We start from the raw sequence: 16,661 nt of genomic DNA on the forward strand, positions 1-16,661 counted from the left end.
GTCGCACCAGTGATGTCGCTTTAGTTTTAGTTTCTCCATCTTTCTTGTTTGCAATGCACATAGTTTGGAAAACGATGGGGCAAAAAGAGCTATTTCTAATAATCTTCGTTTTTAACGCAAAAAATTAAAAGTGGAAAGTAAAGCGAGAAAAAATAAGAAGGAGAAAAAGACCAAATATTTACTTCTAAGTTATGATCTGAACATACCTAAATAATAACAGAAATAACTTTTATATTACTTGGAAACTAATGATCACAAGCCTCAAGTTTTCTTTAAAAAAAACTTGGAGAAATCCCTATATCGTTGCAACCTGAAGGCCTAAAGAATTGGGCGATGAAAGGCAATACAAAGATTACGTCCTTTTATGTAGATATAGCAAAAATGACGTTACCAAAAGTGACATTGTAAACCTTTCATATATCAGTGTTAGACTATTCACAATCTTGCCAAGCTACATTTGTTGCATAAAACGTGCTGGGTCGATTCTACACTGGTAGTCAAGACTGGACAGTACGACTGAATGCATAAACTAATAGTGTTCAGTTCCTTTGTGCAAACAAATGGTGACGTCAACGTCCTAATGTTAAAGTTCTAGGCTGTTTTATTTTCATTAAAAATACACTAAGAGATGACGTTTTATATTATCTCTACTAAATGAATTCATATTTTCTAACATTTTTATACTTTCAGAATGTTACAGTGATATCTTTTAAAATGTTAAGGTCTTTTTGCACAGAAAGAGTGGAACCTTAAAGATTAATTGATTTGATTGATTTTTGAAACTGATCAAATAATTGATCGATTTATTCATTGATTGATTGATTTTGTCCAGAGGATTGTTCCAGCTGAAAGAAGAGGTAAAACAACAGTTTGTAAACATCAAACTTTAAAATTTTGAATATTTTAAACAGAATCTAAACATGTTGCATTTAGGCAGACACAACTTTTGGAAATATTAAGTTAACTTGGTGTAAACAGGGACAGACATTTTTGCTTTAATAAATAAAAAATCCAATTATAGTATTTAAAAGTAATTACAAATTGAGTGAGAGAATTTGATAGACACGTACAAAATGAAGATAGAGAAAAACCTTTTTTTATTCTTTATGTGTCTATCACAGGGTTGGGCGGAGATGAAATTTCTTCTTGTTGTGTTTTGGTTTGGTTTGGTTGGAACTGAGGAGGATACGTTCCCCAGAACTCAAGTAATTTCAACCAGGTAAAGAGGCAACAAAGGGATCTGTAAAATTATTAATTATTGCTTAGCAGTTGACTTGCCCTCCTCCCCCCCCCCCGCTAACGGTTCGTCCTGAGATTGAAAAAATATAAATTTACAGGGCGAAAACTGGGGCAAAATGATTTCAAATTTCAAAATTATTTTATAAACCAACCAACCCCCCTCCCCCTATCCAAACGGGGCTATGCCTCTTCAAAATGTTTTCTTCAAAACATTGAAGCTTTTTTTCATGATATTATGTCAAATCTTTATGCCAGTTTATCATTTGTGAAAGATTAGATTAAGATTTTTGAACTTTTTAAATGCAATTCCATCACTTGATTTCATAAGTTAATAAGTTTTCATTCTTTTGCATCTAATATTAATTAAAACTTGAATTCTTGCAATCTCACTATATACAGTCTACAGAATACAGAATACAGTAAACTCTCTTATTTTATGTCACACAGACAACTAAGCAAAAAGCAGGATTGACTAGGCCCGTGTTGTATTTGTTGTATTTTCATAGATATTGAGTTGTAATTGATGGATTTCTATGGATATATTTTATATTTGTTGGATTTCCATAGATATTGAGTTGTATTTGTTGGATTTCCATAGATATATTTTATATTTGTTGGATTTCCATAAACATATTTTATATTTGTTGGATTTCCATAGATATTGAGTTATATTTATTGTATTTCCAAAGATATTACTAATTATATCACTAAAATCTCAAATTATATCATTAGTCCTAGTTTATACCTCTAAATATATATGTATATAATCTCAATATATATGTATATAATCTCAATATTTATGTTTATAATCTCAATATATATGTATATAATCTCAATATATATGTATTCTCAATATATATGTATATAATCTCAATATATGTATATAGTCTCAATATATATGTATACAGGTGAATGACTAAAGTAAATCCTTGAAATTCTAATTTATTTCTCTGAATGGTTCCTGTCAATATAACGTCTTCTTATTCTTGATTTAATATTCTGTCTGATCCCCCTGGTTTTCACTAATCCTTCTTGAACATGTAAATGAATTCGTGTCCGACCAATATATCTCTTCTCCAGGTATACTATATCATACTATCACCAACTCAGTGGAAATATTTTATAAACTACAATATCTGCCAAGTTTTGATTTAAAATTTTATTTTCATCTCAAGTCTAAACTTCTCCTAGAAGTTCTTGAGGCGTGCATTCTCTTTTCTTTTCAATGTTCTGTTGTAAGAAGATGGGCGGAAGCGTAGAAGCTTCCGCTTTCATTTTATAGAAGATACAATTCTTCCCTTCTCTTCTCTTCGTCCCTTGTAAACCTTTTAAACATCAAAGATTATCTACTGTAAGTATACTAGCGAGGAATACTGCGGGAGAAAAGTGTTTTCTGCATCTCCAAATATACAAGGAGAATAAATTCAGGGCATTCTTTAGATAAATATTCCTTTTTCTCAACCTGAACACAAACCCCACTCTGAGCAGGATATCACAAAATATTGTAACAACTTTTATACCCACGCTGTGCAGATTTTTGGCTTTTTTTAGGAATATGTGTCTATTTTGCTTTGATATTTAAAAAATTTATTTTGAGCCTGGAATAAATTTGTAGACCCCTAATAGAGAATAGACTCATCATAACTTCTTAATTCAAGCTTTAAATCCAATAATATTAGTATACCCCGACCTTCATTCATCTCTGCATACTACTCAACAATATGATAAGGTTGTACAGCAGCTTCTTCACGAAATTGTGTTTTCGCAATTTTTTTCTCAAATAACAAAAGTTTAACATTATTTTTAGTTTTGAAAACTTTTAAAATGAAATTATACTCTTGGAAGGTTTTCTTCTTAGTATGAATTATAACAGTAGTCGTTTAACTTTACAGACGATGCAAAGATATGTAAATAGTTAATTCCTGGGTCATTCAAAATAGGATATCAACAGATCGTTTTCCAGAAAAAAAACACTGCTTTTACATATGCAGCGCGGATTGTCAAACTTCAGAACGATATTGGTATCGTTTCCATAGTTCCTTAACCATATTCCGGCTGGGGGGAGGGGTCCCTGGAACCCTCCTGACGTTTTTCTGGAGATAACTCAAAAAGTATTGGTCTGTTCAAAATTTTTTGACTTTTCTAACTAACTCATGCCCCTCACCTTAGACTAAAAGAGGGGCTTTTAAGTTTTTGATAAATTTTCCAATAATTTTGCAAATTTGAATTCGCTGTGCGTGGTAGGGCTTTACAAAAATCTATAATTTATCATATTTCGCGCACTTTTGTCCATCTTTTGCTTTATAACTTGATTTTGCTATAAAAAAGTTTGAAATTTTGACAATCTGAAATTTTTCTTTGAAGATTTTTAAAGTAGAGCCTAAGGGCTTTCCAAGAATGTATCAAGTGTTATAGATTTGTATCACAATAAGGAAGTAGATTATAAACTATTTTGGGTAAACCAGACGTTAGCCTGATTAGGGTTAAATGAGGGTTAATAAATATGCACTGGAGTAATACAGGGTTAGCCTAACAGGATCAAACTTCAGAGACAAAGGTTCAGAAATTATTCAGACTGCTCTCTTAGTCTTATTCTCAAGCCTAAATCATTTGATTGTAGACTATTTTCTAAACAAAAGACAACATTTAACACGCTCAAATGTTGATTGTGAGCTCATATTGTAAAATTGTGTAAAATATTGTATGGTTGTTACTAATGTATTGAATATAACCTTGTAAAGCAACAACTAAGCTAAAATAAAGAAAATAAAGAAAGAAGGGCGCTCAGAGCCCTGAAACTCTTTTTATAATAATTTTTGATAATTGTTTAGGAAAGGGAAGGTCCAGGGTCGGACTATATCTCTGGTAGGAGGAGAATATAAACTAGATCCTGTAGATGTGTACTTAGGTATTCCCTACGCTCTACCACCTACTGGATTGTGGAGGTAAACTATTCAACAAATCAAACCAACAACTTTTCAATCCAAGAGATTTACATATTCGTCGAGGAAACTTGATAAACTTCTAAGCCGAGAATCTTTAAATGGACAGAATGTGTTAGACTAATTCATTCCTTTAAAGGACTGTTAACATAATTTAAACTTATCCTCCATTAATTGAGTGGCATGTCCGATTGAACGTGGTACCCCTAAAGGGAGAGACCGACTAGACATGGTAGTTGATTGCAAAGTGCAGTATTGTATAGAAAACTTTCATTTGATGCCCATGATGCTGTTGTTTCAGTTGGCATAAGAAACGTTTTTTACAATTATTTAGTATCCCGAAACATGTAAAAAAATTATTTTATAGACTAATTTGCTGTTAAGAACATATTTCTTAAAAGAAATTATCAATGAAAGCCATATTAGAATTAAAATAAAGAAAACCTCCAATAAGCAACCCTAGCTGAGAATTTGCTTAAACCTGCGAGATTTTGAAATTAATTTTAATAACTTATTTTCAATGATATAAGTTATTTATGTTTCTCAATCTATTTGTATGCATACGCAACTAATTTGTTCCATGTTTTGGTCATGTTATTTAAGAATTGTAATTAAAATGGGTTGAGTCACTTAAAATTACAACACAGTCCTTTTTTAGAGAGATTTATTGTTCAAATTCAGCCAGTTTTCAGCAATGCAAATTCTCGACAAAATTGACTGATCTCCAATTGGTCGAAAATATTTGCCAAATGAGGAATTGTCTACACGTCCCGTATTAGTTTTACTCCCGCCGTCGACAATTTCCGAATAAGCTAAACTCCATTTTTAATTATTTTTATCAATAATTTCGTTTCTTGATAAAGTTCAGAAATTCTTGATTTTCTTGAAATCCCTATTATAATATTTTTTCGAGTTGGAAGGATGTCATGGTATAGAGAAATATACTTTAAATTAAGGACAAAATATTCCGATAAATGGAAAGGTTGGGCTCCGCATAACTGTGATCTTTGGTTCATTTGTAGTATCTGTATATACAAGACTAACCTGAGCTGAAAACTTTAAAATTAGATATCCTTAATCACGGTCCCTTAATCTGATTATCAAATGTAGAACCTTTTGATTTTCTTCTTAATCCTCTTTATGGATATTTCTACTGTAAAAAAGTTGCGTTTGATAACAATTACAAATACTATGCTTTATCGCTTTGACTAATATCCGGTTGAATTAAAGTCAGCTCTGTTCACATGCCAGCTTTTAGAGTATTTAAACAAATATAAATTTAATTATGCTAATATGAAATTATAAAAAAACACATTTTAGAACTAATGTCATTTTGAACATTAGTCTTAATAAACATTAATCCAAAACTTACATTCTTTCAGTCGATGTTTAGTTCAATTGATATGACACCATCATAACTAGAAATCAAAACCGGTTTTTCAAAAGTTAAAGAGTAACATCTAACATAACATGCTAATTGGTTAAATTATTTACTTCTTTCTTGGTTATCGAATCCGTTTAAAAATAATCTTGGGTTTAGTAAAACCAGGAGTTTAAGCATTAATCTTGTTATCCACCATTCTAAAGTTTACAGCTCTGAATACATACAGATTTTATCAGGCAAAACGTGACGGTACACCAAATAAATTATTCCCATCTTGGTAGTTTTATGAACATATTGCACCAAAAAATCATAAAATCTAACTGGCCTTATGAACAACAAGATTTCAGGTCATTAATCATAAAATGGACCTTTTATATTTAGACAAAAAAAATAAAAAACTGAAATTTTTTATTTCCATCACCAATTCATCATGACAGTGACTTATACTATATTCCTATTTGTAAAAGATATAATTTTACTAGATTTCTAACTGAAATTTAAAGTATATTAAATGCATAATCATAATAGAAAACATGTTGGATATTGATAAAACAATTTTGAATCTAAAATATCTCAAATATTTCCTAGATATACATAATGTATAGATGCTTCATCTCTCGAAAACCTCAAGAACATAGCAAAATAAAATATAAAAAAAAACTAAGCAATCAATCAATGGCCTGTTGATCAATCACTTATTTATTAATCAATCAATCACCAGTTCATCAATCAATCAATCAGTCGATCACTAATCTATAACTCAATTACTAATCAATTAATCGATTATTTTTCAATTCATCATGTCTCTCTTTTGATAATTTATCATTTACTTATCATTTATAAATCAAAGAATCAATTCATCATAAAACAATTAAATTCATTGTTCTTGAAAAGTAAAAAGTATGATTTCCAGAGGCGGTGGGGGGTCAGCCTCTAACTTAAAGAAATGCTAGGCTTTAGAGTAAAGAAAATACTTTTGAATACTTTTGATCGTTTCAATTTACATTTAAAAGGAATGTTTTTATCAGGTTTCTCTCTCTACAGTTTTGAACACAGCATGATTAGATACTATTACCTTAAAGAAGAAGATGATTAAATTAAAACTGATAATTCTTAAATTTAAAATGGAAAAACTGAAATCAAGTTTTCATTTTCAATAAAACTTGTTGGAGGTAAAACGAGTTTAACAGTTTAACAAAAAGTTAAAATGTTGTTGTATAATTCCAACGTTTCAAAAATATCTCCTAGCAAATCAAATTCTCCCTTTTTTAATAAAAATACGTATGAAATAATCCTTAAAGTTCTTAAAACCAAAAGAGCTCTAGTGGAATGTCGACGTAATTTCAAGTGTGACCCTCCATTATGATTAAAGGAAATATGCCAGAATTTGATCAGAACTTTTCTAAATTCTGAAATTTTGTAATTTTGTGTATGTTTCAAATGAGTAAACAGTCTCTTTAAATATTCACGGGCTCGTCAATACTATACACTTGATTGCTTTAAATTTACTAGTTAGGAAATTAGCTGGGGGGGGGGGTGAAATGTGCATTTTGTTATTGCCCTTGGGAAGTATAGTTAATAAGAGAACAAACATGAGAATATCCGGACACGGATACAACTCAAACAGATTCAATAGATTGGAAACTAGGCTAACATGCATCAAAACTCTTTATATACAGGATGTCCCAATAAACATGGGTTAATGCAGTGACGAATTCGATATCGTCTTTTCAAATAATTCTTTGATTTAGTATAGTGATACCTATTGAGAAAGCTGTAATCTGTAAGAGTTTCGTCTGCTATGTTCACATTTTGTTTGTTTATGTTTTGACTGCATAAGGGTGTACTTAGTAAAACAAGAAAATTACAGTATACAAACAGAGTAAACTTGTCCGTCTTCATTATTCATCTTGCGGAGACATTATAGACACATCTTTACAGCCATTTTCCGTATTCTTAAAATAAACTCTATCAGACATAATGACTTTTGAAATTAGGTATTACAATGCTAATTCATATTAAAGACTATATCGAATTCGTCACCGAATTCCCATGTTTTTTGGGACACCCTGTAGTTTAAAACAATCAATTTTATATTTATAACAGGCCCAGGGTTACCTCTACAGGATATTACAACCTGACTCTTCTTATACAAGCACATAAATGTTGGAGTTATCCTCGTTTTTCTATATAAAAATTAATACATTTCTAAAAGTGGCCTACGGGTTTATGCTGCAGAGAAAATGAAGGAAATGGAAAGAATTTACATCGTTTACATAGAGAAAAAAGACCGTATTTTCTCATTATCAATCCAATAAAGTGTTAAATAGTATCGTTGTGAATTAGGCATGTAACTTTTTAATGTTTAATTTGGTCTGTTGTATTCACTAAAGTCTTCCAATCATGTTTATATTGATTTGGCAAAGAAAAAACATAAAAACACTTCAGAAGACCGTACATTTTTAAATTTCGTACAGTCGTCCTTCAGTCGCATTCTTTGTCGGTAACTCTGTATGTAAAAGGATGACAACACTGCACTTGATGCATTTTATTGAATCTACTTGTAAGTTGTAGATTAAATAAGTCCCCTTAACGGTTGAAGTGGTTAATGCGCTTCTATTCCTCTCTGCAAGAAAGAAGAATGAACCATGTTTCATTAAAGGAAATGCTTGTTTTAAAGCTTAATAGCACTGGGGATTTTACGAAAATCCCTTTTATGTTGGCTTATGTATAGCACAGTATATAACTGGTAGTTCACCATTCAACTTCAATTTTAAATTTTTAAACCTCTTTTTTTTCTGCAGCAAACATGTAAGTCAAATAATTTTTTATTTTGAACATAAATACAGTGTTCAAATCAGTAGCAGTCCCTTTAAATATCCCTCTATTAACTGTATTTACAAAGAACTGATTAGTTTCTATGAATACAAAGTATAATAATAATAGAGTAATCAATTCTATACAGATACATCTTCTACGCTTATATAGATTTATAGTTTCCTTGTTGCACACAATAACTGTAAATTTAATGTATTTGGCGTTTTTTCTTCTTTTTAGGGAAACTAGTTTTAAGTTTAGGTTTGAGTTTAGTCCAACCCAGGATCTTGCTGATAATAATACTGCTCCTGGTTTAGGTTCAGTCCAACCCAGGATCCTCCTGATAATAATCCTGCTCCTGGTTTAGGTTTAGTCCGACCCAGGATCCTCCTGATAATAATCCTGCTCCTTGTTCAGGTTTAGTCCGACCCAGGATCCTCCTGATAATAATCCTGCTCCTGGTTTAGGTTCAGTCCAACCCAGGATCTAGCTGATAATAATCCTGCTCCTGGTTTAGGTTTAGTCCAACCCAGGATCCTCCTGATAATAATACTGCTCCTGGTTTAGGTTCAGTCCAACCCAGGATCCTCCTGATAATAATACTGCTCCTTGTTCAGGTTTAGTTCGACCCAGGATCCTCCTGATAATAATCCTGCTCCTTGTTCAGGTTTAGTTCAACCCTGAATCCTCCTGATAATAATACTGCTCCTGGTATAGGTTTAGTCCAGCCCAGGATCCTCCTGATAATAATACTGCTCCTGGTTTAGGTTTAGTCCAGCCCAGGATCCTGCTGATAATAATCCTGCTCCTGGTTTAGGTTTAGTCCAACCCAGGATCTTCCTGATACTAATAATGATCCTGGTTTAGGTTAAGTCCAACCCAGGATCCTCCTGATACTAATAATGCTCCTGGTTTAGGTTTAGTCCAACTCAAGATCTCCCTCCCTGGCCTGGAATTCTTCAAGCAACTTCTCCTGGTCCATCCTGTCCACAGCGCTTCCCTAGGTAAAATAACAATAACAAAGGTTTAAACCAAAACTTAACATGGAAGATGGAACGAATATCTATTAAATACCTTTTTATCTTTTTTAAATTAAAATTTTGAATTGCATTACACCTGATTCTGTTCTCTCACCCACCTCCACCTTTATCCCCCTTCCTTATATATAATAAAAAATGTAATATTTACTTTATTCTCTCTTGGTAGTATTATATAGTGATCACATTAACATATTTGCAGGAATAGAATAGAATAGAATATAATATAATAGAATAGAATAGAATAGAATAGAATAGAATAGAATAGAATAGAATAGACTACATGTATATAGACTGGAATACATACGGGATAATATCTATAGATGGAAAAAAGTACAACTACATTCATTTATTGCATAACTCAGATCCGTATATATACCATATGCATGCGCATTTCTTATACACCAGATAAAGCAGGGAGTAAAACTATTTTAGAACATAGAAGAGCAATATTAAGGTTTTAAAAATAAATCTACGTTGATTGTTCAAATATGTTCACTTAAAGGGACTGGTTACGTGATTTCAAGCAACCCTTCGTTTAAAGAGATGGAGTTATGAAAGAACACTTTATTATTCCCTGTGATTGACAATTACAGTTTTTTAGCTAGAAATATAAGGATATCTTTTTTACCCAGGTAGAGAAAATTCCGGCTTGTTTCATATTTCCAATTGACGATTCTCGTTAATGATAATACACCACATTCAAATGGTTACAATCTATATATAAATTTGGCTTGTCTGTTTGTTTTTTTGTATCCAATAAACGTCAAAACGGCTGAACCGATCGGGCCCAAATTTTTTTGTGGGACATCTAGGGACCCCAGGGAAGGTTTATGAATGACTGAAATTTTAAATATTTGTCTACATCAAAATTTGATCTTTATTAAATTTTTTAAAATTTTGAAAATCCACGAAATTTTTTGTGAAAATCCGCGAACTATTTTTGTTTTGTTTTACGATGTATACAAAGAGAACATGTTCACAATTAATTTATAAGATGGGCGCGAAGCGCCCTCTAAGGCTAGTATATTACATTTTTTTAGTCAAGAATTTATTAAAAATACAGAAAAGGAATATTTTTTATATAAAACTATTTCAGGACTGAAAACCAGACTGAAGCTGAACACTACTTTACAGCTGGGTATATTGAGTACATAAACAATGTCAGGTTCGTCAAAACTTTATTCTGTTCATTTTGAAAACAAAATAATTTAGATTTTAGTTTTTTTTCAATCACAGTTGGCAAAAGTTCAGCAAAGTTTGTTAAATTACGCGGATATTTCCCAAAATTAGTAGTTAAGGATTTTGTCTTTTTATCCCAAATTAATCCATTTACATTTTCCATCAGTATTGGTTCCAAACTTGGGATTTGTTGTCTGTTGTTGGTAATATAGTCTGTCCCAATAATCATGGTAGTTAAGAGAAGACTTGAAAATCGTCTTCGATTTCCGTTAGTTTTTTTGAATGTTCAAAATTGACGTCAATTTTGGTGGTGCAAATATTATAAAGACTAGCAGTCTTTAATTATCAATTGTATTCACGCGTCGATAAAACAGTATTTAGATTTGAGATGTAGGCGATGTCAAGGATGTAAGGCAAGGAAAGTCATTTCAGAAGTGTACACATCTTTAGTACTGCAGTGTACTGTCTCTGGGCGCTAATGTAAACACAAGACGGATGTCGAAGCCTGACATGGGATCCATCATTCACATAGAAAATCAATGAAATATTCTGGTCGTAGGAAATTATTATGTGAATTATCAAAATTATCAAAATTTAATGCTTTTAACCTCCTCGGATACTAAACGAACACTGATGCATCTATTATTGTTTACAAATTCCGCCCAGAGAGAACTGGTTTCAATATGTACGCAGAGTATACACGACCGCAATTGACTTTCCTTGCCTTACATTCTTGGGCGCTGGTCTGGCATGAGAAAGCCAGTCGCACTGCTTTGCAGACCAGTACTTTAAACTAACACACACTCTTTTGGTACAGACACACACCCATGACGTTTCCGCCCCCTGATATCAAGTCAAACGTACATTACCACCCTTTGTATTCACGTGATAATGCCATGCGAAACAAAGACGATAAAGAAGTGCAATAGGTGGGAATACGTGTACATTCAGTACAGTTGTATTTTATGTCACTAGCGACATTAAAATTTTCAGTTTCGAAAAATTTTTTAACAATGGTGATAAATTATGACTAAAGTGCTTGATTAGGTTTGCAGTGAAATTAGTGCAGTTTGATGTATTTTTTTTCTTTTTCTTTATGGTTCGAACTTAACACCAATGACGTCATGCATAAGTTCTTCAAAATCCGATTGCCGACTATTGTACTTTTTGGTGAACGCTAAAAAAGTTATCTGAAGATGTTCTGTGGAAAAAAGTCCTTGAATTAAAAAGTCTATTGAAATAGATTCCTACTATTTTGAGACTTATTTATAATTCTTCTTTTCTGGTGCCAGTATGATTGTATACAAAAAAGTCCTCTGATAGTGGAACATGGAAGAGAACAAAGAATGTTTTTAACCATGGAAAAAATGGACTTGATATTAAGAACACTTCTAGAAACATTTAATATGCAGGTGAATGAAAGAAAAGTCCTTTTTATGAAAACCTCTCAGACCTCCTTTTCCCAAGAAATATGTCTTTTTTCTTATCTATTTTTCATCGGATATATTTTCTCCAGGACTTTCCTGTGATCTTATTTCCTGAGACTTTATTGGCAGTCCCCATACTATTTTATGGAAAAAAGTCCCAGGAATCTAAAACTTAGAACTTTATTTACGGTGGCATTTTGTCCTAGGACTTCAGAAAAATTGTTATTTCCTGTTTTTCAGAAACTTTTTTCTATGACTTTCTTTCATAGATTCGTACTGTTTAGCCTATTAAAGTATATAGCAAAAGCTGGAGCTCTGTGTTTATATATAATCAGGTTTGGAAGAGTTTAAAGAAACACCAGATCCTGCAAAAACAAAGAAACTAAGACAAGGAATTGGTTTTCATACTTCGACAAGATTTCTCCAACTTTCTCCTTAAAACCAATTATATTTTATAGCCCAGGCACTCTCTAGAGGTTTCAAGAAATAATACTCTTTTTCAAAGATTGTATGTTTATCGCGCTGGTGAAGAGGTCAATATATACTTCTTGATTTGTCTTCTGAAAGGCATACAATCTACAAAGGTTATAACCACGTACATAAATAATAATTTCACAAGAATGGGATTCATTTGTGGTAATGTCCCGGTTAGCCTTCATAGTCTGTAATTGTACTGTACAGCTTTCTGGGTAAAGTCTTCCCGGTACTTGAAATGAACTGGAGTGTACAAGAGCAAACTTTACTTTATCAAACTTTACGGAAAATGTTATTCTAATTGATAAAAAAAAACATAAGAGTAAACCGAATCCAAAATCTTTTTATCCATTATCTCCTTTCAGAATAAACATAACTTGTTCATTGTATTTATTCTTAATATTACAATAATACTTCAAAATCAATATGCAGTATACGGAGATAGTGGGGAGAGACAGATAGTATTATAAATGAACAATATCCGAAGAATATAGGAAATGAAAATGAATTGATTGTTAACGAATTTGAAAATAAATTATGGAGTATATGGTCTTTTCAGGACAGACATTCATTTTTAATCATTAGTCTTCCTGATGGTAAATAAATAATAGTGTCTTCTCATTATCATACATAAAAAAAGATAAACGTGGGTCAGCATAAAAAAGTAAAACAGTTTTTTTAATATTTTTAAAAATGAAGTAATCTGGTCATTAAAATAATGCAGCATCTACATGAATACTTCAAATACAAAACTAGCTTAAAGGGACCGTTCACTTATTTGGGTAATTTCAGGGGGTAAACTAAACAGCCTATTTGCTATAGACCGTCGCCTTCCGCTCTAATTCTGAACGAAAAATAGGTTTTTTTCTCCGGCCACAGTTGTCTTTGAAAATTAAGACTATTACCAATCAACAGCGAATAGGCTGTTTAGATTACCCTGAAATTAACCAAATAAGTGAACGGTCCCTTTAAAACAGAATGCAGTGCAATGAGATAGCGGAACATATATGAGATACAAAATAAAAAAGAATATTTTTTTATTATTTAGATTCTAGATACTGCAAAATCACGTAAATTCTTCAATTTCTAAATTGTTTACAGAATTTAAATACAAAAAATACTTTGTTCTTATAAATTAAGTCAGCAAGTGTAAAATTACCTTGAAGTTTTTTCTACTTTTGGAATTAAACATATTTTATGTTAAAACATTTTTAATAAAAGATCCATACTTCGCCATATTAGCATATTTGTGTCGTCTACCTGGCCAAAAAGGAAAAAGATATTAGATTAGGTTTGTTGAAAAAGAGACATAAAAGCTTAGATTAATGACTGAAGATATATTTTAAGATATTACTCGGGAGCGGTATATTAGTATAATACATGGTGTCTCAATAAACACGGGAATTAAGTGACGAATTAGAGATCGTCTTTGTTAAGAAATAGCATGGTAATACCTGAATTTAAAAGCCATAATATTATCATGTCTGCTAAAATAAATGGAAACATGGATTTCACTGAAAAGCTTACCCTGCGTACACTTGGATATGACGTCAATTGGTTTTGAATTCAACGTTTTAGACACCAGTTATCAAAAGAAATGATAATTTTCTAATCCTTCATTGTATCTTTGCAACCCGATGTCGTGAACCTTGATAATATTAGATTTACCAGAATTTATAGTTTGAAATAGCTAAGGTCTAAAACATCGGGTTGCAAAGAAATAGTGATTAGAAAATCAGAGTTTGTGACAAATACTCAATTTCTTTAAAAGAGATCGCTTTTAAGGAAACCTCCGAGTTTCCTTTCTGGGGTAAATACAGTAAACAATAATTAGAGAATATAAAAGTAACCAAGAAAATAATATTTCTTTAAAACAAAATTTAATTTCTACAAAATTCCCTTACTCCATTCTTGATTTTTTAACGATTTAACGAGAAGGGAGATACAACTGACGCGGCCCGCCCTACCATATGATTAATACATGCTTTGCAGACGGTACTTCATTTGTATAAGAAATATTTGTCTAATGTACAATTACCGCGTATACAATAGCCTATTCTGAACATTTCTTATACAAATGAAGTACCGTCTGCAAAGCATGTATAATCATATGGTAGGGCGGGCCGCGTCAGTTGTATCTCCCTTCTATTTCATACTCCTTGGTATATGTTCACTGTGCACACAAATCAAATCATTTATCATCATTAGAAAATATATAAAATCAAAGATGTAATACTGCAGTAAATTGTGAGTAATGGTTCTAATTATACATTATTTTTTTTGCATTGTTAAGAAAGGAACCCAGATCCGAATTCAGTTATAAAAGGAATAATTAGATGAATATCTATAAAGTTGATTTCACGCCAAAAATATATTTTTTTCCATTGGAAAATTTATGCAAAACAAGAAATAATCAAAAGTATTTAGTTTAAGTAAAGTAAAACTAAATATGGGTTAGTCGAATTTCTAAAATCATATAAATTTCTTTTTCGACAAAAAAATTTACTTTTAAGCAAATATTTTCTTTTCATTTGATAACTTTTAAAAACAAGGCTTAATAGATAATACCCAGCACAGTCATATCTTAGTTAACAGTTTGTAATTATCTGTCTATTTTTAGGTCTTCAAGTTTATCTATGTCTGAGGATTGTCTTTACTTGAGTATATTCTCCCCAACTATACAAGGTAACAACAGGAGTATATTCTCCCCAACTATACAAGGTAACTATAGGAGTATATTCTCCCCAACTATACAAGGTAACTATAGAAGTATATTCTCTGTAACTATACAAGGTAACTATTGGAGTATATTCTCCCCAACTATACAAGGTAACTATAGGAGTATATTCTCCCCAACTATACAAGGTAACTATAGGAGTATATTCTCCCCAACTATACAAGGTAACTATAGAAGTATATTCTCCCCACTATACAAGGTAACTATAGGAATATATTCTCCCCAACTATACAAGGTAACTTTAGGAGTATATTCTCCCTAACTATACAAGGTGATTAGGAGTATATTCTCTCCAACTATACAAGGTAAATAGGAGTATATTCTCCCCAACTATACAAGGTGATTAGGAGAATATTCTCCCCAACTATACAAGGTAACAATAGAAGTATATTCTCCCCAACTATACAAGGTAACTATTGGAGTATATTCTCCCCAACATTACAAGGTAACTAGGAGTATATTCTCCCCAACTATACAAGGTAACTAAGAGTGTATTCTCCCCAACTATACAAGGTATCTAGGCATATATTCTCCCCATCGATACAAGGTAACTAGGCGTATATTCTCCCCAACTATACAAGGCAACTATAGGAGTATATTTTCCCCAACTATACAAGGCAACTATAGGAGTATATTCTCCCCAACTATACAATATAACTATAGGAGTATATTCTCCCCAACTATACAAGGTAACTATAGGAGTATATTCTCCCCAACCATACAAGGCAACTATAGGAGTATATTCTCCCCAACTATACAAGGCAACTATAGGAGTTTATTCTCCCCAACTATACAAGGCAGCTATAGGAGTATATTTTCTCCAACTATACAAGGCAACTATAGGAGTATATTCTCTCCAACTATACAAGGTAACTACAGATGAGTATATTTTCCCCAACTATATAAGGCAACTATAGGAGTATATTCTCCCCAACTATACGAGGTAACTATAGGAGTATATTCTCCCTAACTATGCAAGGTAACTGGGCGTATATTCTCCCCAACTATACAAGGTAACTAGGCGTATATTCTTCCCAACTATACAAGGTAACTAGGAGTATATTCTCTCCATCGATAGAAGGTAACTAGGAGTATATTCTCCCCAACTATACAAGGTAACTATAGGATTATATTCTCCCCATTGATACAAGGTAATTATAGGAGTATATTCTCCCCATCGATACAAGGTAACTAGGAGTATATTCTCACTAACTATACAAGGTAACTAAGCGTATATTCTCCCCATCGATACAAGGTACCTAGGCGCGGGCGTATATTCTCCCCTAAGAATATAATTCTTCTCTTCCCCTATTCTCTTACTTTAACGTATGTACTATGTAAAGAGTTATCTCTAGAGGATGAGTATTTTAAACGACTGTTCAGATGTTATCAAGATTTTATTGAATGCTACATCAAATAAAA

The 16,661-nt window shown here is 32.0% G+C and overlaps 1 protein-coding gene across 1 annotated transcript; it reads left to right on the forward strand.

Moving 5' to 3' along the window:
* Positions 1-694: 694 nt before the first annotated feature.
* On the forward strand, positions 695-15,223 carry LOC111698814 (carboxylesterase 1C; the record flags this gene model as incomplete). Its single annotated transcript, XM_023469259.1, has 6 exons — positions 695-857; positions 1,122-1,219; positions 4,071-4,184; positions 9,300-9,386; positions 10,519-10,587; positions 15,123-15,223. Coding segments are annotated over exons 2-6 (457 nt in total), but the record flags the coding sequence as incomplete, so codon positions are not given.
* Between the last annotated feature and the right edge of the window lie 1,438 nt (positions 15,224-16,661).

This window comes from Eurytemora carolleeae, unplaced genomic scaffold, assembly GCF_000591075.1.
Source record: "Eurytemora carolleeae unplaced genomic scaffold, Eaff_2.0 scaffold328, whole genome shotgun sequence".
Classification (NCBI taxonomy): Eukaryota; Metazoa; Arthropoda; class Copepoda; order Calanoida; family Temoridae; genus Eurytemora; species Eurytemora carolleeae.